The sequence below is a fragment of the Triturus cristatus genome, chromosome 6 (assembly GCF_964204655.1).
Source record: "Triturus cristatus chromosome 6, aTriCri1.1, whole genome shotgun sequence".
Classification (NCBI taxonomy): Eukaryota; Metazoa; Chordata; class Amphibia; order Caudata; family Salamandridae; genus Triturus; species Triturus cristatus.
In genome coordinates, this window is record NC_140589.1 from 1,524,935,818 (window position 1) to 1,524,962,382 (window position 26,565).

A 26,565-nucleotide genomic window follows, 5' to 3' on the forward strand; every position below is an offset into this window, starting at 1 on the left:
CACGTTTCGGCTGCTGAGCCTGGGCCTTATCATTTCCCCAATGTAGTTTTGTGTGCCCGGTTCCAACGCAGCCACACTGAGCCCAGGGAGAGGCGCCAATATACAGTAACGGCCGCTGGTTCCTCAGCACCTTCCGTTGCCGTTATTCCATGGATCGTTCGTTATCAGTGACATACGATCATCTTGGCCGAGTGGTCCAGGTCCTTCGGTTAAACCACCTCCCAGCAGTTCTCGGCTGCCGCCAGGGCCCGTGTCCGCCCTGATCTCCACCCGGCTCATTCACTTCGAGCCAGCCAGCATAGGTGAATGAAGAAGGGAAGAGGGGATCGCACTCTGGTCCGCTGCTGTTATCTTGTGCTGCTTCCTTCCTCAGATGCTTGGGGGACGAGGACGCACAATGCGGCTCTGCCTACCTCGCAGTCGAGGCCACCGACCTGATGTCGTCTCAGCCGGTCTCGGGCTTCGTGCCGGTCATACACTCCTCAGATCTCCACAGTGTCATACTGGAGTGCTCGGGGACCCATCGTGCCATGTAGAGGGTCGTATGGCTAGCAACAGCGCAGTAAATGCCAGGATTCCGGGCCCGGCTCAGAGCTTGGCTAAAACACATTCGCCATGCTTGGCAGTTAACCACGCCCCTGGGAGCACATGCACTTTACACTGGACAGCAGTGATAAAGTGCCCAGAGTCCTAAATCCACCAACACCAGGTCAGAAAAAATACTAGGAGAAAGACAAAAAGTTCAGGGATGACCCTGCAAAAAGGGTGAAGACCAACAGTCCTCTTGCACATTCTGGATAGAGCTGTTGTCTTTATATTATACGTCAACGTGGTAGCAGTGTCTTTATTTATTTATTTATTTATGTGATGTGATTTTATATAGCGCGAACATTACCCGAAAGTGTCAGAGCGCTTTACAAAAGAACCAGTTGCGTTACATAAGGACTTTGGATTACATGAGTTGCATGAGAGATACAAACAGAAAAAAAATTGCAAATGTACAAGGTGTAAAGTCACTCAAGGAAGAGATAAAAACAGGAAATAATTGCACATGTACAAGTTGTAAAGTCACTCAAGGAAGAGATACAAACAGAAACACTCTAAAATCACATAGGAATGGTAGTAAGTACAAAGGTTTACTACATATACTAGTGGTTGAGTTCTATATATACACATAGTAAATTCACACAGGATTACATTTTAACAGCAAATAGGCTTGGACAATTATATAATACATATATATATATATATATATATATATATATATATATATATATATATATATATATATATATATATATATATATATATATATATATATATTTAAGGCAGTCCAGCAAAAAGAGAAAAATGATCAAGGGTCATCAGGAGGAGTCGTGAGAGAAAAATGAACGGAACAAAGGTCAGGCAAAATGGTCAGGTCATTGGTTTAGAAGGAGACCATCTCCCAAAACATAAATGGCGGGATGTATAAAAGTCACCAAAGTCAAGAATCCAGAAGAAGAACACAGAGAGCAGGATTCCATTGAGTAGAGTCAGAGAGGGGCCGCAGCATAGGAAAGGATACCCTGGCGAGGGACTGGTTGTTTGAGATGGCCCGGAGTTATCACGAGGCATTATGTCCTCCGCAGGCGCCATTTTGAAGTCAGACAGCGCAGATTCCAGTTTGACTCAGAGTTGAGGGGAGTTGGTAATGGTATATAAACATTGCCCTGCATGTCTCGCCCGTTTTTATGCCTGCCGCTGCCCCCAGTTAGCCGTTTCAATGCTTTATATGCAGTAGGCCGCCCCTCGCCCGCTGCGCAGCTCCACTGCCGTAATCAGTCCTCGGGTCTCCAGCTGAAGGGAGGGGTCTATGATGAGTCTTATGTCACCGGCTGGGAAAAATCAGTTGCCAACTCTAGCATTTATGGCTCGCAAACTGTTCCCGTAGGCAAAGTTACACATGGATGCTCCTAAATCGAGTCCAACATTTATTACGGGGAAACAGAGAGTCAGACTCTCTAATCAAAGTATTTCCAGTATCACAGATCTTTTCTCAGTGTCTAGAAATATTCAAGTCGATCTACAGTAAGTATGGGAATAAGCAATGGATCTTGTTGCATCACAACACTATGCACAGGTTGCAGTAAATTATTCTTGGGTGAGGAATGAGATGGGTTCCGTTTCCTTCCTCTTTCCAGAGAATTTCTGGTTTTTATTTCCCACTTGTCCTTTGATTGGCAAGGTCTTCCACAAGATCAATAGAGAGAGAGATTAAAGCTTAATATAGTTGTCCTAATGTGTTGCAGGTTGATTTTTAATGGGATCCGATGATATGTTTGTCTCTTTTAAGATGGGCAGATGTATCAGTTCTCATACTATATTGCTTGTCACTGATGGCTCATTTGGCCCACAGCGAAATGGGGTAATCCAACGCTCTTGAACAGCATCATACGGTACTCACAAGCTTTATTCTTCACATCAGGTTACCTTTTGCTCTTGGTGCTCAAAGAAATCTTATCTCCTTTGTCCTTGCCATAAGAATCATCTGAGACTCACGAAGTATTGGATTACAATTGGTCTTGTAGCATCAACCATATGAGCAAAATTGACAGCTTTTGGGGTGTTTAGAGCACCCAATTTTGCATCGCAGGTGCAGAATTTTGTCTCTGTACTACAAATTTTGTACAGCTCAAGCTAGCATTTTACAGAAAGTATAGTTCTTCAAAAGCTGTTATTTTGCATTTCACATTATACAAAGGTGCCTAGTCAACACAAATAAGATTGATAGTGTGAACTTGTTTTTCTAATCAGATTTTGGAAAAGGGAAAAAACTGCCTTGAGTCAAGAATTGAATCAAAAGTTTCATGCATAAAGCTGCAAATATTGAGGTAGTTTAGAAGTAATCTCTGAAAAAAGGGATTGTTAACTAAGATGGAGAGCAATGGAGGAGATACAATGAAGTCAAGCAATCTAGTCCCTATAAGAAAAAGCAGATAATGAGGAACTCTGGGCATGCTCCTGGTATCTGTGGCCCCAAGAGTCAGGCTTCCTCAGAGAAAAAGTGTGTGAAGTACTTTAGCAGCACCCAAATGTCACAGTTGAGAAATTAAACAGATAACAATCCCAAAACTGTTTATTAGAAGCAATGATTAAAATTACACTAAAATTGCTAAAGGTGGTCTGGAGTTATGCATTTTTGAAGAACAAACAAATAGTCAGTGCAAAATAACAGGGAAGGCAAAAGCCAGTTAGTTTACGGGGAATGGATGATATGGTCATAGTCACAGTTCAGGCAAATCACAATAAATTATGGTAAGCCCAAGGCCAGCTGTTTGCCGCAGTTAACAATTTTGCCTTCTGACTTAGTCTTGAAAATTGAAATCAGAATCTTCCAGCAGGGCAAGACATGATGTGGTGTCTGAGATCGACTTCACATGTCAGTCAGGCTTCACAAGTCAGTCAAGTCAGACCTCAAAATCTTGACTGCGTGATGTGCCCATTCATTGGGTAGTCTTGCGATCTTGTCCTGGTCATCCTGAAGATAATAGTATCTAACTATCAACTGTGAAAGATGCTTAATATTATCTTTGTGGTCACTCCAAGAACTTGCAATCTTCGAGAGACCGCTTTTATGGTACTAGTGCACCAATGAAAGTGGGAGACAGGCTTACCTCTCTTTTTAGCAAAGATTCAGCCAAAGACGTGTTCCAATTGGTCTGTTGGTTCATCTCCAAAGATGCCCTTTTTGTTCTCTGTGTAGACTTTAAGAGGCCAACATTCCTTAGCCTTGCGAATCACCTCCACAGACTAAATTCAATAGGAAGCGGGATGCACATCCTCAGTCCTTTTTCAGACAGGCAGGGTTACTCAGAAAGCAGTCTTTTTATCTTTTTCGAGTTCAGTAATGTTTGGTTTTCCAGGTGATGGAAATCACAAGTTTTAGAGTTCACTCAAGAGTGTTTTGGGGGGACAAGGGTGTAAAACTTATCCTCAAAGGAATTCCATTCCAAACACACTCTAATCCTTTCCATTTCCTCTGATGTTTGGCCAAAACTATCCCAGAAAGCACTAGTCTAAGAGTTTTCTGAAATGGTGGTAGGCTAGATCAGCAGCCTGAGGTCCCCAAAACCGCCCATGGGTTTGGCTATTAGATTGACGGACAATTCTCAGCTCACCAATGGCAAAACTACTCACACTGGTGCTCTTCCTGTTGTTCCCCTGTAGGAGTCATTATTTTAAAAGTTTTGTTTTTGAGTGAGAAGACATTGTAATACATACGTAAATATATGTTGACTTATTTTTACAATGAGTTAAATTTAATTAGGTTAATAATTGTATAACTTATTTAAAAGAGCCATAATTATTGTTACAATTAGTCTTTTAGTCATGCTAATGTTTTCATTAGTTAATTATCTAATAATTTTTGTAATTGTTACTTAATATTTTCATTGGAAAATTATGTTATTAATTATGTAATTTTTCTAATTGATTAAATTAATGTCCTTCTTTTATTTTAATGTGTTATGCTTTAGTTTGTTTTAGATTTACTACTGTCTTTCATTTTTTCATTGTGATTTGCTTAATTTTTATAGTATGATTTTCCATTTTTTTGTGGGTTGTTTGAAATAAAAGGGAGTAGGGTGAACAGTGTTTTTTATTGTTTATCGTTTTTTTTAAATTGGTAAATAATGTTTGAAATTGGTAAATTATTTCAAATTGTTTTCATGGATAATTTTTTGAGTTTTGGGGAGTTTAAAGAATTTATTAATAACATTTTCTTCATGAATATTCTAATATTTATTATTATTTGTATACATTTTTAATGCTGTGATTTCTTAAAATAATTTGCCAAAAATTATATATTTGTAAAGCTCTTCACCTACTCTTCCTTAGTTTGTATTGGGAATATTAAATGTGACCAATCCAAAGCCTAATGCTTTCCCTACTTTTGCTTAGGTTGGAGTGGGAATAGTAATTTTGACACCCCCAAAGTCCAACGCTTTCCCTGTTGTTCCTTAGGTTGGAATGCAAATAGTAAATCTGACCCCTCTAAAGTCCAGTGCTATCCCTACTGTTGTTTAAGGTGGGGTGGAAATATTAAAAATTACCCCTCCAAAGTCAAATACTTCGACCAATGTTGTTTAGGTTGGAGTGGGAATAGGAAAATCGGACCCCTCCAAACACCAGTGTTTTCCCTCCTGTTGCTTAGATTAGAGTGGGAATAGTAAATCTGCCCCCCTCCCCCAAAGTCCACTGCTTCTTCTAGTGTTGGTTAGGTTGAAGTGAAAATAGTAAAGTAAGTCTGAACTCCTTCATAGTGCAATACTTGTACAAAGTATGCTGAGGCTAGAGTAGCAGTAATAAATCTGACCTCTCTTAGGTCCAACGCTTTTCCTAATGTTACTTTAATTGGAGTGATAAAAGTAAATCTGGCCCTTTCAAAGTCCAGCATCTTCACTACGGTTGCTTAGGTTGGAGCGGGAATAGTAAATCTGACTCCTCCAAAAGTCTAAAAGTCTCTAAAAAGTCTAATGTTCCGTAAATTGAAGTGGGACTAGTAAACCTGACCTCTGAAAAGTCCAATGCGTTTCCTTTTGTGCCTTACATTCGATTAGGAATTGTAAATCTGACCCCTCCAAAATCCAATGCTTTCCCTTTGTTCCTAACTTTGGAGTGGAAGTATTAAATTTGACCACTCAAAAGTCTAATGTTTTCCCTGCTTTTGCTTATGATGGCGTGGTAATAGTAAATATTATTCTTCCATAGTCCAGCGCTTTCCCTCCTAATGCTTAGGTTGGAGTGAGAACAGTAAATTCACCCCTCTATATCTAATACTTTCATCAGTGTTGTTTAGGTTGGAGTGGGAATATTAAGCCTGGCCCGCCAAACTCTGGTGCTTTCTCTAGTGTTGCTTAGGTTTGTGAGGGAATATCAAATCTGACCCCTGCAAAGTCCAATAGTTTTAGGTTAATTTTGAGTGGGAATGGCAAATGTTATGCTTCTAAATGGCAACCTTTTCCCTACTGTTTTTTAAGGTTGAAGTGGGAGTGATATTTATATTCTTCCAAATGTTAATTATTTTATTTTTTGGGATGGATTTGGAGTGTTAATTTTGTTTTATTTATGTGTTTAGTTTAATTTTTATTTTAATAGAATTTAATTGCTTGATATTTATTTCAAGAATTTTTGTTTATTACTGTGGCTTTAGATTACAAATATTTTCCCTTTTTTAATATAAAGCTATTTTTGGATATTGTTTTAGTTTTTTATATTAATGCTTTTGAATTGTCATGTTTTTATTTTAATTTTTACTTTTTTATCTTTTAAATATATTTTTGTGATGTTCTTTTGCAGTATATTTTTATTGTAATTTAATTTTGTTATGCGCATTCAAAATGACTTGTGCATGATTTTCTTTTTATTTACTGATCCAAGAAGTGTGAAAGTACTGCTTTAAAACGCAGCATAATAGCGCAAAAAGAATATTAAGCAAGCATTGCAATGGGAGTGCCTACACAATATTATGTCAGTACATTAAATATTAAAAATGGTTAACACATAAGATAGCACAATGCCTTATGACCATATCTACTTGTTTTTTTTTAATAGAAGAAAATAGTTTTTCTGGTGATTATAAGAAATGTGTTTGCTTATTTTGTTTATATATGTGTTTCAATAAATCAATCAATCAATATTTAAAAAGCAAGGCAAATCACCCACGAGGGCCTAACCTAAATATTTGGGATGTGATAACCAATAATTTTAAAACTGTTTTCAATATTTTAACAGTGAAATAATGTAAAGTAATTGTAATATATATATATATGAAGAGAAACATTAAGTAAAAAGGTTGATTGATCAAGTAGTTTCATGAGTAATGGGTCCCACAAAGAGTGCGGTTTGACTCCGAGTTGCGCTCGGGCCCTGTTTCTTGCATTTGTTATTTTTTCAGCAAAACTATGACACAGCAATCGTAACGAGGTCCACACAGATTTAGACATTCTTAGGCTGAGCCCAGCATCATCATCTTCTATGGTTTAAATTTAATGAACGATATGACAAATGGCTGTAGAGACAGCCCATCACAATGAAGCAATTTGATTTTTTTTTTTGTGTTGTTAACCGGGAGAGCAGGATTGGGTATTTTATGTATACGTTTCACCTGATTACCCTTTTATACATTTTGGGAAATAGTTAATCTATAATAAAGCATGTAAGCCCTCTACAGTTTTTTGACAATACTGTTATTATGAAGGAAGATTTTGCTGAAGACACTCAAAAAGATCAAAGTGCAGTATTCGGCAGCAACTTTGTGGTGGGATGTAGGTAGACCAAAGAAAATTGAAGAGCTCAGCGGTGTTTGATGAGGCTGCAGGACCAGGAATCTGCTGTGAGTGTGAGATCACATGTCATATGGCAAAATACAAAGACAAAACGGACAACAGCGGGTAGATCAGATACAGGTACATGCTCATTACCGTATTTCTACCATATTGTGCACAACAGCAAATTGCCATAGATCAAATACAAGTACACTTGCCTTACCGTTATTGTATTGAACACAACAGCAAATTGCCATAAATACATAGCGCGGAGAGTCCTGTGTCCACAGAAAGTGCTGCCAGATACACACATGGTCACTTATTTATAAAAATTAAAAAGTAGTCCTGAAACAATGGATGAAAATGGGCACTGCATATGTTTAAAAGAAGTTGGGTGGTGCGCCTGTGGAGTGCTAAACACCGGAAGAGTCATGACATATGCATGCCCTTGACAAATGGGGAGAATGAAAAATTGGGTGATAATGGTGCCAGCAAATGCGAAGCCTATGGTTGTGCTGTAAGCACCCAAAGCAGATTGGGTTTGAGACAGTGCATGCGCGCTGTCTGGAGCCGAGACCTAAAAGGATAACGGGTTGCAGGAGGTGGTGAGGGAGAAGGAACATGGAGGTCAGGGGGAGAAGTAACACAGTGGGTGGAGGGAAAAGCAACAAGAGTAAAAGAGAGCAACATGGACCGCAGGGAGGGAAGAAGCTCACAGAGGTAAGAGAGAGTAAGAGAGAGTAAAACAAGTGTGGGTGGGGGCAGAGAAACACATGTGTGTGAGACAATAACATGGAGAAGAGGAGAAAAGCACATGGACGACATAGCTGTAAAACACATGTACTTCTATTGGGTGTTTAAACAAAAAAGAAGTAGTCCCCCAGAAGCAAGTAGTGGAAACATATAACCCAGCAAATCAAAGAGCTGGTAAACAGGCTATGCCCCATCAAATGGATAAACATAAGATTGAAAAGCTGGGACATGAACAAGAAGCAGGCAAATGAGAGTGACAGTAAGGCCAGCCAGTGGCAAGCAATGGGAAGGCCGCAACCCCCTGTACGTTCAGGGAAAGCCCTCAATGTCTTTGGCAACCAGGCAACTTGCGCTGCCTGATAGTCTTGACCTAAAAATGATACATTTTGATTAAACTATAGGTTTGTTCTAATGCTGAGTAATGTAGTAACACAAAATTCTCATCCTGTACAATAATCTTGTCACAAGAGTACAACATCATAATGGAATTGAGAGCATACCTCATTGTGCCTCCCTTGAAACAAAGAAAGGATCGAGTGGGCTAGCATGTACTTTTGGTACTTTGGTATTTTATCATTCTACAAGATGAGAATTTGTGTCACTGCAATATCCGAATGAACCTGTGGTGTGATCTTGACGTATATCGCAGTTGTGAGACAGAATACACAGTAGTAATTATCCAGAAATCAAATTAAGAAGCATAGATGTGATGTTGTTTTTGTGTTTTTAATTTTAGCTTCCATTTTTTGCATCAATTCTAATTGTCTTTCCTTATCTTTGCGTTTACAGAATATGTAAGAGTTTGTGTTTTAGCATAGTTGTCTGACATTTCTAAGCAAGAGTGAAACAAGATTGTAAAACATGTTACCAAACTAATGTACTAAAAAATATAAACAACACAATCACACACGAACCCAGGAAATATAAGAGGCAGTGACTGATTCGAACTAGAGAGTGTTTAACAGTCTTGTTTAAACATAATTAGAAGCATTTTAAATAATCAACTTTTCTAAGTGAGATTGCCCTGTTCAAGATATCGCAAAATGGATGTTGTGTACAAATATGGAATCACTGAATATAAAGTGAAATATATTTCTTACCGACGAAAGACATCTCGATGGACAGTTGTATAAAAATATGGAATCCTTGAATAATCACTTAAAGATATTTCTTAATGAAGAATCCGTGTGAAATATTTTTTTTTTGGTAGCCGTTTAGATCTAAAAATGATAGTACACGAGTACTAAATGGGTGCACCAAATGTCAATCTTTTTTTATTATACTGAAACCGGTTCACATTTTTTTTCTGTGAACTTGGCTTGCTACTGGAAATGGCACCAATTCATACGAAAATCTTTGTGAATCAAGGCCATTTTTCAAAGGCGATGTAGCAAAAAAAATGTTGTAAAGTTGTAAAGTTGCTTCGAAAAGGTCAAGCCCATCAGGCGCTCTTTACAATGCAATCTCACTTAATGAATATGTATGAGGGTGCGAGTCACCCTTTTAAACATTGTGAAACCTCGCACCACAGCAACCAAAATTCACTGTGAAACAATCTCTTAATAACATGAGCATATAACCAATGGAAAATATTTTTATTTTTTTCCCTAACCAATACAGTCGGCAAAGGGCCCTGACTCCATGTAAGCAGAAAATGGACATTATAATTAGAGGTGGAAATAAAATGCATGGTCGGTTTAAATGGCGAGTAATGAATTACTGCATGGAAAGCAGCTATGCACTGCTAGGAATGATTAGAAGATGCTTATCCAACGATTCCCCCTTCCTTGGGCTGTTGACACTGTTCTGCAGTGTCTCTTTGAGCCGCTGGTGATGCCAGCCTGTCCCAATAAATAATGGCGCGCGCTAATTTATTGAGACACAGGGCCACGCGCTCTATTGACTGAAGCGAGAGTTTGCTGACGTCTGTGGGGGGCTTGGAGTCTTGTAGTCAGGCCAACACTGCACACGGCTACTGCTGCTGCTTGACTGTGCAAAAACTCGTCTCATTTCTGACTGCATGCTGCTTGCACTGTGCTTGATCTCCGGTATTGCCTTTCTTTGGCCTCTTGCATGTCAGGAATATAGGAATAATGAATGAGTTACATTTTTTATTTCTGCTTTTCAAGTAAATCACTGGTTGCACAGCATGGATTGTGACTGCACGTGTTTGCAATGTAGTCTGGTGTGTAAGCGGGCAAATGTATGAACCACTTTTGTATGAAGATGTTTTTTCTTGTACCAGTTGCCCACTCAGTGTGCAGTTTTTTCGTATCGTCATGAATTGCAAATGAATATATGTTCTCAATAGGAAAGTACGTTATTAAGTCACTGGTTTATTTTCTAGTCAACTAAAGTTAAAACGTAATCTGCCATTTTTAAATGCAGTATGAGGAACTTGGGAGCTGTGTGTGTCTCATCACAGCTCTAAATGGGAAAGTGTCTTGGTGGATACCAATTTTTATGGGTAAAATGCTGAGATGTACCAGTGAATCTAATGTTATCATCCTCACTATATACAAACATGCACTCTTGCACACACCATTCCTTCTCCAATTCTGTTGGCGCAACTCCTGGTCTTATGGCATTCGTGATGGCTCTATCAGCTAGATTTGGTAGCCCAAACAATATGGTAAGTTTTTAGGATGCAGTGTGGTTCTGTTTTATTTGTGCATGCAAGAAAATGCTGTGTGAATTAAAATCTTAATGATAAGTTGTGTTGCTTTTATGCACTACCACCATTGAGCAACTTCAGTCAACATGGCCGTCCTTGTGAAAAGGATACTGGCAGAGGAGTGGTCAATCTAGACAGAGTGGTGGTCAATATAGGCAGGGATCTAGACAGAGTAGTGGTCAATCTAGGCAGGGATCTTGGAGTGTACACCTGCATATTTTCCAAGAAGCTATTGCTCAGATATCATATTGTATTATGGGTATTGATTGTCAAGTTTGGCCATCATTTGTTGGCAATTTATTGGTTGCAATTGTAACAGCACCACAGAAGCAGTTGTGGTTTTCCAAGTTTGCCAGGGGATTGGTAGTGAGTAGTCTTATGCAAAGCAATAGCCAGAAAATTAAAATGCCCCCCACTTTGATCCATACCCCAAATGCTATTGGGTGAGGAAAGCGAGTAAGGCCTATCTACTCGAGATGAGGTCCCTTCATCCCTCCTTCTGTCCACTTATCCCTCCATCCTTTCAAACTTTCATGCATCCATCTATCCATCCATCCATCCATCCTTTAATGCTTCCATCCATCCATTCTTTCACCATTCCGTCCATCTATTCCATCCATCTACACCCTATCTCCATCCTTCCAGGAATTCATCCTTCCTTTTTTCCATGCATTCATCCATTGTTTTATCCATCTACCAATTCACCCTCCTTTTATCAATCCACCAATCCACCCTTTCAGCCTTTCATCCAGCTGTCCATTCACCCATCACCCAGCCTTTTATCATTCCAGCCACTTTTTTGCACCCACCCATGCAAATGTTGTTTTACCCTCCCATCCATTAGTCTTTTCACCTGCTGTAGCGTTTATCACACCCATGCAGCCATCCTTTCATTCTTTTGACCCTTGCTTCTTTCGTTCCTTATTTTCATATGTCCTTCCTTGCACCCTTCCTTCCAGCCCTCTTTCTCTCTCTTTATTTCTCGCTCTTTTTCACTTCATTTCTTTGCTGTGATTAATTTTGCTCTCCTGACCTCTGTTAGTTGTCCACTGTGACCTCACAGGTAGGCAGGTCATGCCAGAATAAACAATGCGAAAAGGCCCTGGCCTGACCTCTTTTTCCCTAACAGAGATGACCTCTCAAGCTTTCATTTGCAGCTGATGATGCGGATGCAGTTATTTGCTGGCACTCAACAGCTTTAGATTCTACAACAATATTCCATGTATATTTGTGGGTGTGGATAAAGCTCACAGGGGAGAGTTTGCATCCTTGAACTGTTTATCCTAGACTGTCCTCAAAGCTCAGACCAAGTCACAAGTATGACTCAAATGCATCACTCTTGGATCTGTTCTATTTTACCAAACTTCACAAGTGTTACTAAAGCATTTAGGTCCATACTTCCTCATTTGGAGTGAGAAAGTCATCAGTTATATATCATTCTGATTATTGGCAAGCAACTGTGCTGACAAAGCACAGCTCTATGTCCATTTAATGCAGTCTGAGTACTGAATCCCGGATACCACAAACAACGCTGCCACCAATTTAGATCTTCACTTATGTGGATCCACTGGGATTCATAACCTGACATTCAGGCTACACACAGTTCTTTTCAGGGGGTGCACTGATCTGCAAAACATAATCAGTGGACAGATTACATAAATTTTGTACTGGTGCATAAATGGAGTGAATGCCTTTTTGCAGCGTTATTTCTGTTTGAGAAGTAGAAAAAAGAAAAAACATGGTTTGGTAACTATCACAAATAGATTTTACTTTGTGGGGATAACATTGTTTGCTGTGTTTCCGTGGTATGGGATGCACCATATTAATTTTCTACACTTTTAAAATGTAAAGGTGACACTAGGTTTGAGGTTAAACCCCTATTCTTTTTTCGGTATTCTCTTTTTCCACTTTTAAATTGTGCTACATTGATTTTCCCATCGTTTTATGTGTTGTAAAATGTTCCCTCTTAGTCGATAGATTGTAGATGGTTTCACTAGCTGCTGGGCATCTCATTTTGTTAAGGCAATGACAAACTATTGCAGACTCTGTCAAGTCTTTCAGAAAAAAAGGGAAGACTGAACCATTCATCTTGCTGAGGGATGAACCTACTGCGCATGAATACTGTGAAGACATCCTAATAGATTCCATTTGGCTTGTAGAACTTGTTATTGATGTCTAATGAGGTCAGCTGGTTTACCAGTACAACCTTCCTTAAAACATTTCTGTTCAATGCATGTGGCCCAATTTCTAAAAACAGTACGCAGTGGAAGTAGATCCAGCTGAAACTATTTGCAGCTGACCTTCTTGAACTCCCCAGTAAGATTCGTCCAGCCCTCAATAGTGGACCAGAATTTCGTTATGAATTCAACAAATGTATGGTATGTTTTTTAAAATAAAGATTAATTTCACAAAAGTTGTACAGAATTCTAATGAGGTTTTTGATTGCTTACATTTGGTAGTGTTTTCCCTTCAAATTCCATAACTTATTTTTATTAGACACATCTCCTAAGCTCTTTTCCAACTAAATGTCTAGTCTCTTGGGATTTTTAGGTGATGTCTCTTTCTGTCTATTTTCTTGCCTTCCTTCCCTGACTGGACTCTAGAGTAAAGATGCAGGCATCAGGGCGTTGGTTATGTTGGATGAGCAAGGAGGTAAGCAAATGGTACCTTGAATAGAACATATTTCTAATTCACCAGATATTTAATGCCCATTTACACTGGCACTTTCCGCACAGGCAGTGGAAGCACCCATTATATTTTGCTTTTAAGGTGTAACTGCTAGAGAGGGTGATTTGAAATGAAGGAAGGGCCTAATTGTGTGTTGTACGAGTACCTATGTACCTTTCAGTGGTATGGGAAGTAATCCAAACAAAGGAAATGTTGTATTTCTGCATTAAGATCACCTTTCAAACAAGTGTATAGTTGTGAGAAAGAACATGCATCAGGTGGGCATACTTGAGATGAAGTCTACTGCTATCAGAATACCATGTTCCAATGATATCATGTGCTGCTTGTTCTCAGTGTGTCTTAATATCCATTTCCACCTGCCACCTTGACACTGTTTCACAACTGCAGCGTGGCACACAATGAAACTGCCTCTAATCGCTCCATAGATTCTTTGCACAAAGTTTTACTCTTTCCAAACCTTGAATCTGAGTATCCACCCTTCTTTATCATTCTAGCTCTTTGCTGGAACAGTTCTACTGTGAAATATCAAATACTTCAACATAGTTTGCTGTGTGTAAAAAATAAGATATCTGTCTATCATATGCAAAACAGATGGCCTCACTGAAAACACATGGGTGACTATTTACTGGTGAGGTAAACAATCTATCAATTACCTGATTTGTGTAAGATGTAGGATCATGTATTTCTTGAAAATGTGTCTAATTTTCAGGCGGGGATTCAAATGTTCAATTTAAATAAAATGCAAATTTTTAATTTAGCCTGGAAGAACCTACCTCTCTCTACGTAAAAATGTGCAATAATTATACTTGATGTTGTGGTTTTAGGCACATAAATTAAAACACACAAAACTGACTGTTGCAAAAGTGTATCTTATAATAATTATATGGACAGTTGGCACATGTCCCTTGTGAGCAGACCACCATATAATGATGCAAACACGTCTGAAATGTATCATTACTTCTTTCAGTTTGTGAATTACTGAATAATAACTGCATTTTCGATTTTTCCATGTTGCAAAGTGCACCAACTAAGGGTACAGTCAATGTATGGCCTTAAAATCTATTGATTTCATTATCTAGTGAAATCGCTTTTGGAGTCTTTGTTTTGCTACGTCATAAACAGATAATAATGGCAACGGCATTGATGTCATAACACCATCATTCAAAGGGGATGCAAAAAGTCTTCGAGTCAATGAGTGAGTTATCTTTCAAACTGAGAAACACGTCTCCTGGGTTGGATCTGAAAAGTGTATAGAAAAAGCCTTCTCTACCAAGCTACTACTTCTCCAATTCTAGACTGAAGAAGGAGGATGACCTCCAGGGTTCTGTTGTCTAACACCACGTCATGAAAAACAGTATCGACATACACAAATATCAACCAAAAATATTGAAAACAAAAATATTGCAATCCTAAAATTAAACATTAAAGACACAAATATCAATACAAAAAAATTGTTGAAAAAAATAGCTAAAATACAACAATAATGTAAATACAAATAAGGAAATATCATATATTACTTATGCATTTCAACTAAGGAAACGCACCTACAACTATGAAAGCTAAATTGCAAACACAGGAAAATCAACCTAATTCTAAACAAAGCAATGAATATTAAATTAAATATATACATCTATTGAGTCAAAATAAAATTAATATACATTAAATATACAACAAAAGCACTAATTAGAGTTTACCATAAATGGGGCAACAAGAAATCAAACTAATCTCTATACAACCTATCAAATTAAACCTGAAAATAATTAACAAATAGAAATGCTTTTCGAATTAAAAACAGTATAAAAAGGCCCTAAAACACAAAAGAGAATGCTTCCTACAAAAGAATCACTCAGTCGGATTGCAAACATACAAAAGAATACTTTGGCACTTTAATAAACTACTAATTACTACAAAGTGGGATTAAAAATAAATGGATGCTAACAAAAGTAATACCTATAATTATATTAGCTCACAAATGATTGGACATTGATTCGAAATACAAAAAAGACGACATCGAAGGTAAGTATTGTACCCAAAGCACAAAACTAAAATTAAAGTAGAAATAATGTTTTAACATGTTAAAACATATTAAAAAAGAAACTCCTAACTAGATTTTACTTTATAAAGAAAATCATTGTAACTGACAAATGTCTTCCTCTCAGCAGTCTACACCAAAAGAAAACTGCAAAAAAAAGAACACCAAGCAGAACTGCAAAGCAAAATCAACCAACTAAAACAAAATAAAGACAACATCCAAAAAGTAAAAATGTGCACCTGTAATATAAAAATGGTAAAATATATTATGTTTTTTAAAACATTTAGATGCCTGATTACATTATTGGATTTGACCCGCTGCGGACTCAGGACCAACCAACATCCAGTGGGCGGTCCAGAGTCCCAACACCACCTTTACAATGCAACCGCACATGGCCCATCAGAAGCCATGGGCCAGTTTGAAATCTGACAGCCTTTATCATAATAAGGCTGTCGGATTTGAAACCTACGATGTGAGTTGGAGGCTTTCCGACTCACATTGTAATAGGCCCCTTAATGTATATTTTGTAGACTCAAAAAGACAAAGGTAGAAAACAGCAAAATAGATCAAATCCCAAAAAGAGGGAGCTGTTATTAAACTGTATAGGTTTCCTTATAATAAGGACAGCACCACAAATGAAAAAACACACCGTAAATGCACCAAATATTATTCAAATGCATGGTATGGCAGCTCTACTACAAAACACAAAATAGTTGAAAGCATTAGGGAACATAATCATCCTCCAAATGAACTAGAAGGCATAAATATTTTATAGGACCTAAGAGAGGCCAGTACAAGCTTACAAGAGCGCCAAAAGGAACAATAAGTACAAATATTATATAAAACATCCCTGAACAAGCAGCAGGCCAACTTATTAGCACACCAACCCTAAAAGGATTAATTACCCGAAAATGTGAAATAGCCTGGGACACACCAGTAGCAGCTAATAAATATGAATATGAAGCTATAGACATACCCCAACACTTACTTTACTAATCACACATACACATTACACATTTTACTATATAATAACTTTGATAATGATGACAAAATGATCATTTATGCTACCTGTACAATTTACTGACCCTAGTGTAATGTAACATGTGGATGATGAATAGCACTTTTAAGACGTGCACTCCTCCATTCAGTAAAATATACAAATTACATGGTCAATATCAAAATACAAACATTACATTAGTGTATGCACTGCTACCTAACAAGCAAAGTGCAACTTACAATTGAATGCTAACAATTATAAAACAACAAACTAACAACTATAACCCATAAACATTCATCATAGATTTTGAACAGGCAATGATTTCGACTATACATAAAATCAACCCTCACTCATATTCCGGGGTGATACTATCACTTTAACCAGAGCATATGAAGGCACATACAAAGGTCCACCCTGAGTATAAAATATGCAACTAACCTAAAATTTGCGCGCACACACACACACACTGAAAATCTTTAAAACTGTGACATATATCCTGTAACAGAAGTCATGAAACATTTTAATATGCTAATTGAATCCCCCTATGACCAACAACATGAAACAAAACTTGCTCTAACAATCACTAATCAGGTCCCAGATGCCAACCCAAGTACCACATTCCATGGTGGAATGTCTATCACAGCACCGTGTCACACGAAGCTAAGAAAGCAGTTGAAGGATTGCACAATCCCTTCCAAGGAACTCTTGGAAGATGCCACCCTGCATGCTACCAATTCCAAGACACGCTCAAAAAGAAGAAAGCCACCAGGAGCTAAGAATGGAGCAATCCCTAAACCAACTCAAACCCAAACTCAAAACAAAGGAGTGAGCACCAAGCTTTGCTAACATCTCAGGACTATCATACCTAGACTCAATACCCTACTTAAACATACTGAACAACAACATCAGTTCAACTCCCTAAAACACAAACACTCATACTTTATTAATAATTATTTCAAAATATTATTTGTTGTGCCTCTGCAGCAACTGATGTCCCACCCGCCATCCTCTATGGATTTTGCCTTGAAAGGGCTGGACGCATTGTTCCTACTGCCCCTCAAGTGCAGGTAGAACTTTAACTACTGCAACAAGCTGCTGTATTCCCTAAACAGACTTACCTCTGTGCGTCTGGCCACCAGTGCAGTCTTCTGGTGCTGCGCCCCTTTCCATGGAGGAGATGACGCTCTCTGCGGTCCCATGATCTCCTCCTTCCAAGAATCCCTTCTGCAAGGATTTCTGAGAAGTCTATGTTATTCCCACTCTAAGATGGCTGCCACCATTCTAGCCCCCGCAGGCCTGTTCACAAGCCAATATGGATAAACCACATGTTCTACTGCAACTTCCTGTTTCTCGATTATAATAGGGGAGAAACCTTACTAATCTTTGTGTCACAACGCTTCGAGTAATTCATTGTCATTTTTGCTCATTCCCTGCAAACTACATTAAAAAAGGCAAAGTGATGAAGAAAGACAGCATAATCAAATAAACTGGCAAAAACAATTGGCAGAAAAATTTAAATAAAAAAAATACTTCCATCCCATAGAAATACATTTTAAAATGTACTTTCTTTATTAATGTTTATAAAACATTAAGACCCTAATTACGATGGCAGGCAGACTTGAGTCTGCCCGACACCTTTTCTGTGTGGGAACTGACTGATCGTAGGTCGGCGGTTCTGAACACCATATTATGATGCAACCGCAAAACTCCCATTTCTCTATGGGAGCTTGTGCTGCGGGCATTTTCTGCCCGCAGTGTTAAATGGTAGCGGCAGTTTCAGTCGATAACCTTTCAAATATTTGCCCGGCGGTAATCGCCTCTTATACCACTCGATAATTTACCAATGAAAGAGGCAGGCGCCGGAGACTGGAAGGCAGGAAACAAAGTTTTATTCCGTCGGAGCAGAACACATCAGATCAGACAGCAAGGTATCGTCACGAGGTGCTCTAACTGCATCTCTGAGACCTGGTCTCTTATACACTGGTTTATTGCTTTATTACACATAGTACATTCTTGAGATTCCCTTGATGCATGGGGGAATATCCCCTGAAGCCCCGGTTCAGATCCGATCCCATACATAGATACAGTAGAAGTTCCCACCCCACCCACAGTAGGAGATGGCTATTGCGCAGCAGGGTATTCCGTCAATTCCCGGGGGTGTGTGTGACCGGTCGGGTCTCAGGGGGTAGGGGCTTTGATCTACCGTAATCCCTTTGATGTGGGGTGTTTCCCTTACAGTAGGGGCAATAAACTGCATCCGCAGGGCTAGGTGATGGCCTGGGACCAGTTCAGACAATGGGCCGCAGAGGAAGGGGGTTATCAAAGGAGAGGCATGACCATGTATGGGATGTCGGTCGGAAGTGGTTCCGTAGCAAGGTCGCGCAGAAGGAGAGGGTTTATGGCCTGTATGAGAGAGCGGGGGTGGCCAGCGCGCGGGGGATGCTCGCAGCGCCAAGGGGACCGCGCTGGCGATTGACAATGAGTGGGGAGAGAGTGGGGTGCCTAAAATGGCGGCCGTGCATTCGCTGTGCGTGGCGCTGGGGAGAGGCAAGATGGCGCAGATAATGTTCAGTTTGCAAGCTAAATTTCCACAGTCCTCCCTTTTAACATATCTCGCCAGCTTGTCTGGCCAATATTCACCTTTGTTAGCCTTTTAGTTACAGTATCGTCAATGTTCGTCATACATTTCTTAAAGATACAGAGTCTTTAGGGCAGGCAGGAGTAATCTGACACTTTTGTACATTGTCTCATACAGTTTGATAAAGTAGGCGAGGAGGAGGTACATTCAAAATTACATTAGCCGTGCCGCAGGTCAGGCCCAGGCGAGTGTGTTCGAGTATGAATAGGATACTGTCCCAGTGTATAGTCGGAAGTGTTTGATGCAGCATCATGAAAACTCAATAGGAAGATAGTTAAAAAAAGGTGGTTGGGAGAGGATTTTCTACTTAACATAGGTTCTTCTTTCCAGTGTCCTATTATAAAGAGCCATCACTGGTAAGCTCTTGTTGTTGTTCTTCTTTCGTTGGCACTGTTGAGCACCGGCGGTGGAGCTAAGGTCCAGCTCAAATCCGATTTCTCACGTGGCAGGGTGTGACCACTCACTGTTCTCTGATCACAGTCCTGTTCCTTAACACAGTTCACCACAGGTACTTTGAGACAGGGTGCCTGCCTTTTGTTCTTCGGTAGTAGGTCAAAGTCATAGTCCAAATGAAAGAGGAAGAGAGAAGGGGGTGGCGTGGGATCGGATCAAAAATGCGGACCAAGGAGAGCAGAATCTTTCAGCACTGGGCCCATCAATCGGGCCCGACGGGTTGAGACTTCAGGCACGCTGGTCAGTGAGCAGGGGCCTCGATGTAGCCCTTCGCGCTTATCGTTCTGATAATGGTGTCTCGTCTCACGCCCTTTTTGCTTCGTCGCTTCCCCCTTGGTCGATGTCATAGATGCTTTATGATCCGCAGCCAGGCTGTGCGTCACGTCCGACCCCTCTCTTCCGATGGCTGCAGGTTATCTTTGAATGGGTTATAAGAAACAAAAGTCTTAGAGATTTTGGCAGGGAAGACATTTACATACTTCATCCTCTCTCCCAACCACCGAGTAGTTGCGGAAATGCTCTTATCTGTTACTATATGATTGGTGTCTATTAATTCTGATGTTAATGTGCGTGTTACTAATCTATTAATTACTGCTGTGGTGCAGGGTTCTGTGGGTGTCCCTGTCCATCGTCTGGCCTTCTAGGTGTCGGTTTCTGCGCCCTATAATCGTTGCAGGAAGCCTGACATCTGTCAACTTTCTGGTTTATTAAAAATTCGAACCGGCTTCTCCGGTGGAGGCTCATTCGCCTCAACATAAGGTTTGGTAGTACACATCTTCCTCCGAGGACTACTAAGTTTATGAAAAAGTAAGTGCGAGGTGCTACTGTCATGCGTTCACGAGTATCCCTTTCGGGGAGGAACATAAGCTAAGCATTATCTTTGTTGGGGACAATAGGTAACCCTGTATCAGTTTAGGCGATGGATTATTAGAAAATAGGGCCATCAGCCGTTTCGTTCGAAATACTCTGAGACGGCTAGTATAGGGCTGGGGTTATTTTTGGGAGAGCAGGGTGCTTTAGACATTCTATTTCGGGCTAATTGGTCAGGGGTAATTCTGGGTGGTGGAGATGGTATCCTTTAAGAACAAAAACCACTGACATATAGTCCCCGTGTTGAGGGTCAGAATGGGAGACATCAGTCGTCTTACCTGTCCTTTCCTTCTCAGCCGATTAGGCTTAACGTTTGCAAAAAGGAGAGGTAGTAACGTGGTAAAGTATGGTCGTTTTTGTTTCTGTCAATTTGTTCGAACACCACTGTGTTCAGGCCAATTATACACTTACCGAAGAGGTATGTGTCGTTAATTTATTCAAAAAGAGAGAGAGAGAGCAAGGAAGAGCCCTTTTTGAGAGGGAGGGGGAGAGAGAGAGAGAGAGAGAGAGAGAGAGAGAGAGAGAGAGAGAGAGAGAGAGAGAGAGAGAGAGACGTGTGCATCAAGTAGGCTATTTGGCATACATACGACACAAGACGAGAGAGAGAGAGACATGGGTAAGATAATAGGCCACTTGGTGCACACACAACATGGAGTAGCATGGGTTTGTTCCATGTAAGAAAACACAGGCGGGGAAAAGACATAAATTCGGTGATCACGTGAACACAAATGCCGGGCAGGGTGTGACAGTACATGCATCAAGACGGAGACTCAGGGCTGCGTTGAGCATGGGGACCTCTCCTTTCCTGTCCTCTATTCCTATGCATGCTGCGTACCTTAGTATTTTGTAGTTTATCTTAGGGGGTGTCTGACCCTCTATTCTCCTCCCTTTGATCGGTGGACGAGCGCTTCAATCATACAGTGACGCTCTCTTCAAGTGACCCAAATATAAAATGCATACACATTCATGCCGTGTAGTCGTAGTACACACACACAATCATATCATACAGTTTTTCATGTCCCCAATGGTGGTCTGTAATTTTACGCACTATCTCACAACGTTTGTCTATGTTTTCCCTGATATTGAACTCGGTGCGGTCCATGTCCACTCCACTCTCCAGTCGGAACTTCGTTGTGACCTATAGAGGGGAAAAAGAGGGGAGGGGAGGTGCAGTATTCAAAATACCCCAGCGCGCGCAGACACGAAAAGGTTCTACCTACCATGTACCAGGCTAGCCGCAGGGGTGGGTAATACCACGGACCTATTATTCTTTAGTTCGAGGCAAAGATGCTCTAGTTCATTCATCTCCTAAATTCGGGTTCCCTGGTCGTACATGTATTTCTCAATTGGTCGTGTATTATGGTGCAAGATACCATACCTTGCGTGCGACATATACCTTAAGTTATAGTTGATTATTGATTTGACAATTCTTGGAAAAAGGGCAGGCGTGATGGGTACAAATTCCGTTAAACAAAAATATTTTAGGCAAATTGAGTCTGTATTATCTGTATGCTTTCGCTTAGGAGTGACAATCTTTTATTTAAAAGAGAAACCTTCAACAACCCAGATGATTAGTCATGACACTGATTCCGTAATTCCTTTTTAAGAAGCCCTTTATTTAAAACAATGTCAGTGTAGAAATACGGGCCTACAGCCGCTATAGGCCGGCCACGGTGTGAGAGGCGTCGAGCAACATGAGCAACACTATATTAACATAAAAATCGGTTCCCCCCTTTCCTCCACCATCATGTGTGAAAGCATCGCGTACATATATATATATATCTCTTTTTAACACAAATGTCACGTGACTGGAACGCCACAAGGAGTTGTAGGCCACTCCTACATCAGCGCCATCTTGGGGCGGGGTCGGGCCAGTGCACAGTCTAAGTCTTTCCATGAATTAGCTGTTGAACCAGAATTCCTTTCGGTAGTTCGAGAACTTTCGTTAGCGTCAACTTTGCGTCAGCATGGCGTCACTGCAACCTTGTAGCAATGCCATGGTTCGTTCTTAGGGCGGGGCGGCAGGCGGGTTCTTCCGCCGATGTTTTACTTTTTCACTGCACCAAGCGGAGGCAAGGTGGCCGCCGCCCGGGGGGGGGACAAAAGAGCAATGGCGGTGGTTTTGTCCTTACCGGAAGTCCGCAGGAGTCGAATGTCAAATGACTCCAACCAATTCTGCAAGGCTGAGGGGAGCGTTCTGTCAAGGGTGGGGCCCATGCCCAAGCAAACAAGCTTTCGAGTCCAGAATTGTCTCGCGGTGGGCCAGGCCTGGAACCGGAGGGGTCAACCGCCGGAGTTCAAGGGCAGCAGTAGCAGCAGCTCTTCGGTACGGCTATCGGAGAGGGGCCAACAGCAGCTACAGCGGCAGTTCAGATGGTATTGCCACCGGAGTGGTTCCAGTAGCAGCGACGACAGCAGTTTGGATGGTATCACCACCGGAGTGGGCCCCTGCTTACTCGGCTGCGGGGGCCCACTCCCCGCGTCGGGTGCTAGCGGCAGTCCTGGTGAACCCGTGCTTGTGCGGTTGCCTGGCGGTCGTGTGCAGCGGCAGGGTGCAGCTCAGCTGGTCGGTGAATTAAAGACGTTTGGGGTGCCCTCATCTGCTGGCAAGCCGCCACCTGGGGAGGTGGGGGAGGCCCGTCCGCGTCGCCTCCCCCCGCCAGGGCACCAGCCCTTATTAACGAAAGAAGAAGAGAATGGGGAGATCCGCACAGCGTGCCAGGGTGAAATTCAGCAGGCCGATGAAAAAGATGGCTGGGGTGCCCTCGTCTCCTGGCAAGCCTCCACCTGGGGAGGTGGGGGAGGCCCGTCCGCGTCGCCCCCCCCCGCCAGGGCGTCAGCCATTATTGAAGAAAGAAGAAAGAAAACGGGTAGGCCCGCACAGCATGGCGGGCTCCGCCTTGGTGTTGCCAGAACTTCGGCGCTTCGTATAGCCTCCGGCCTATTCGCACAATCGCCCGCCACTGATGTCAAGGGATTTTTGCATGGCTTTTATAGCCCAAAGTCAACTAAAAGGGACCGCCCAAAACAGGCCAATGTTGCAACTTCGAGGAAGGAGAGGCGAGGACGGTGTCACGTGGACGTAAATGCTTTGGGATGCAGGTTGCAGCAGACTGTCATGTAAATAGTTGTTCAAAACATGTTTTAACCTGTTCATCTTGTCGGAATGTTGGTTTACTTATAAGTTATTAAAAATGTTTGACCATACTATTTTGTTGGAGCGTTGTACGTATCAGCGATCTAGTTAGCGTATTCGGAAAATGGCGTTGTTCGATTGCACATGATCCTAATCAAGTGTGGTGACGTTGATGGTGGGTATCAACAAACTTCCGGTTGTGTCTATTGGGGTCCCTATTTTTGTTCAGTTCCAAAAGGACCGGGCACTGGGATTTCCAGTGTCCGAACCCCCTACAGAACGCACATTGATTCCCATCTAAGTCTCTCCGTCCGCTGTAGGGTGTAGGGGTATGATCTCTAGGGGGTAGCTTTCTAGGGGCGGTTGGTTGGTAATTCTCTTTCGGGGGTTCCCTTCCCATGGTCACCCCTTGCAACTGTGCTATCATTACCCTCTCCTTTAATTCCTTTTTCTTCTTCTCTGACGCCCTATCATTCTCGTTCTTCTGGTTTTCGTAGTATTGGGCCATCTGGAGAATTGCTGCGGGTTTGGAGGCTGCCCAACTACTCTCGCTGGTCTGTAGTTTCTGGGAAACTTCTGGCGACAGACCCTTTACATAATTCTGGACAAAGAGGTGGTGTCCGGTTGCGGTGGTCATGTCTTGGCCACTGTAATCGGAAAACACAGTCTCGAATCGGGAGAAGTATTCAGACACATCTTCCTGGGGTTTCTGACGGCAAGCCGTCACTATCGACCAGTCTACCTTTCTTTCTGGGATTAGAGTCTTCAGCTTTTGTACAATCTTGTCTGGGAGCTCTAAGATGGCTTTCGGGGGTTTCTGTCCTGGTTCTCGCTGTTTATCTATGGTATCGAGTTGTACCCAGGTATATCCGAACGGCTCAGCGTGGTCAACTCTCCGGATTTGTTTCCACACATCAGCCGGCAGGCATAGCCCAAAGAACAAGTCGATATCTGCTAACGTCATTATCGTTGAGCCTAAGGCTGTACCCAATTCAGTATAGAAGGCAGTCGGGTTCTTTCTCAAGTCGGGTAGAGTCTTTCTAAAGGTCAAAATATCTTGCCGGTCCCACGGCTGGTAGACCCAGTTATATACAACCCTTCCCTTCGCATCTTGGTGGTTGATGTCGTCGTGTGTTCCCTGACCCCGTGGGGGGACCCAGTAGGGGGCAGCTTCTTTGATGGGCATCATGGCATCAGCCCTTCCTCCCTGGGGTTTAGTTGCTATGGGGGTTTCTGTTTTGGTGGTTTGTCCATGTTCTTTAAGGTGTCGGTAGACCTCGAGTGTACGAGTGAAGAGGTTCGTTACATCGCCCTCTCTTTCTTCCCCAATGTCTACCTTCCTATATAGGGCCGCTAAGCCTTCGGGACCTTTATCGTGGTACCTATCCTCATATGCATTCAGGGCGTGATAACAGAGCCGTACGACGAAGTGTCGTCTGCGGCTGTCGGCATACGAGTTATACACGTCTGTTATATACTCCTCACTTTCTTTTCGCTCCACCAGCGTCCCTACTATCTTGTCAATTCCTGCTCGTTCATCCTTAGTTAATCGATTCATTCTGGTGGACTCTTTCTTTCCTATCTCATGGTCGTCTAGCGTTGTAGTCGACGTTGGGTTCGGCACAAGAGGCTCAGCCGGCGCGGAGGCCGTGAGGGCCGAGGCCCCTGTACTGCTTTCGCTCGTGTTCGGGGGTTGTGGGTGTTGCACTACTGATTGGGAGGGTGCATACGGAGGGGGCATGTAAATGATCGGGGGACCTAACAGTAATTCGTCATTCGTTCGCTGCTTGGAGGACAACTCAGGGTAGAGCAATGAAGGGGTCCTAACAGCGTACTGGCCTGAGGTTTCGGGCTCCTGTCTTAGTTTAGTTTCCCTTCTCTCCTTTATGTCTTCTTCTAACTTTCTAGCAGCAAGGTGAGCTGCCTTTCGTAATTCCTTTTCTGCTTTTACTTCTTCCCTTTTTTTCCATTGCGTTGCTTCTTTGCGCCACATGCCGATACTGTCAAGCATAGTAGGCGTCGTCTTATTGCTACGCAGAGCTATTTCTAGCGCTTCTATCTTATGGTCGTCGAAGGATCCCATCAGTGGCCACTGACTTTCGGGGTCCTTCTTGGTATATTTATGCCACAGCTTGCTATAAGCTACGGCGACTAGTCCATATTTAGTGAACATGTCCTTATTAGGGGTGCCTTCCAGTGGAGCCGGGTGGTTCACCTCTAATAAGCGGTCCGGGCAGAACCAACTACCAATCAGTGGGGAGAAGATAGGCATGACGGGTTTCAACGGGGACAAAAGTCAGCACTACCTATCTTTTCACTGCTTGCAAAGACTAGACAGAATATCTCTATTCTTCGTTATTTGCAAGCAAAGAATACCTCCAAAGAACCAATATCGAACAACTAGTGTTCGGACAATCAATCAATCAATCAATGGGGAGATAAAGATAGGCACGACGGGTTTCAACGGGGTCAAAAGTCTGCGTTACCTACCCTTCACTATTTGCAAAGACTAGACAGAATATTCCTATTCTACGTTATTTGCAAACAGAGAATATCTCAAAAAGCACTATTCTTCAAAACAATCAATGTTCGGACAATCAATCAATGGGGAGATAAAGATAGGCACGACGGGTTTCAACGGGGACAAAAGTCTGCGTTACCTACCCTTCACTATCTGCAAAGGGAGAGAGAGAGAGTATTTCTACTCCTCCCCGTTTGTAGACAGCGAATATCTCAAAAAGAACAATCAATGAGCAATACTAGTATTTCCAAAGCTTCAAACAATCAATCAATTATTTCTCAATTTGTCGTGTATCATGACCTTACCCGGACCGCGTGGACAGTTTCTCGTCTTCCGCCTCCAGCGCCCGATCGTCCTCTACTCTCCGTATTTGCCGCGGCACTCCTGATGGTTCCCAGTCAGGACCGTAGATCACTCGAGAGAGAGGTCTGCTCGGAATCAGTGAAGTTCGGATGATCGGCTGCCAGACGAGGGTCTATTGGGCAGGAGCTCTCCC

General features: G+C 41.8%; 1 protein-coding gene across 10 annotated transcripts in view; it reads left to right on the forward strand.

Annotated features, from left to right (window-relative positions):
- The window catches only part of LOC146821629 (synaptosomal-associated protein 25-like), a 491,673-nt gene that overhangs the window by 399,346 nt on the left and 65,762 nt on the right, over positions 1 to 26,565 (forward strand). For all 10 annotated transcript variants that reach the window (XM_085612668.1, XM_085612672.1, XM_085612670.1 and 7 more), the window contains one exon: positions 13,338 to 13,386. In XM_085612668.1, the coding sequence (XP_085468794.1) occupies positions 13,338 to 13,386 (49 nt within the window). The remainder of the gene's footprint in view (positions 1 to 13,337; positions 13,387 to 26,565) is intronic.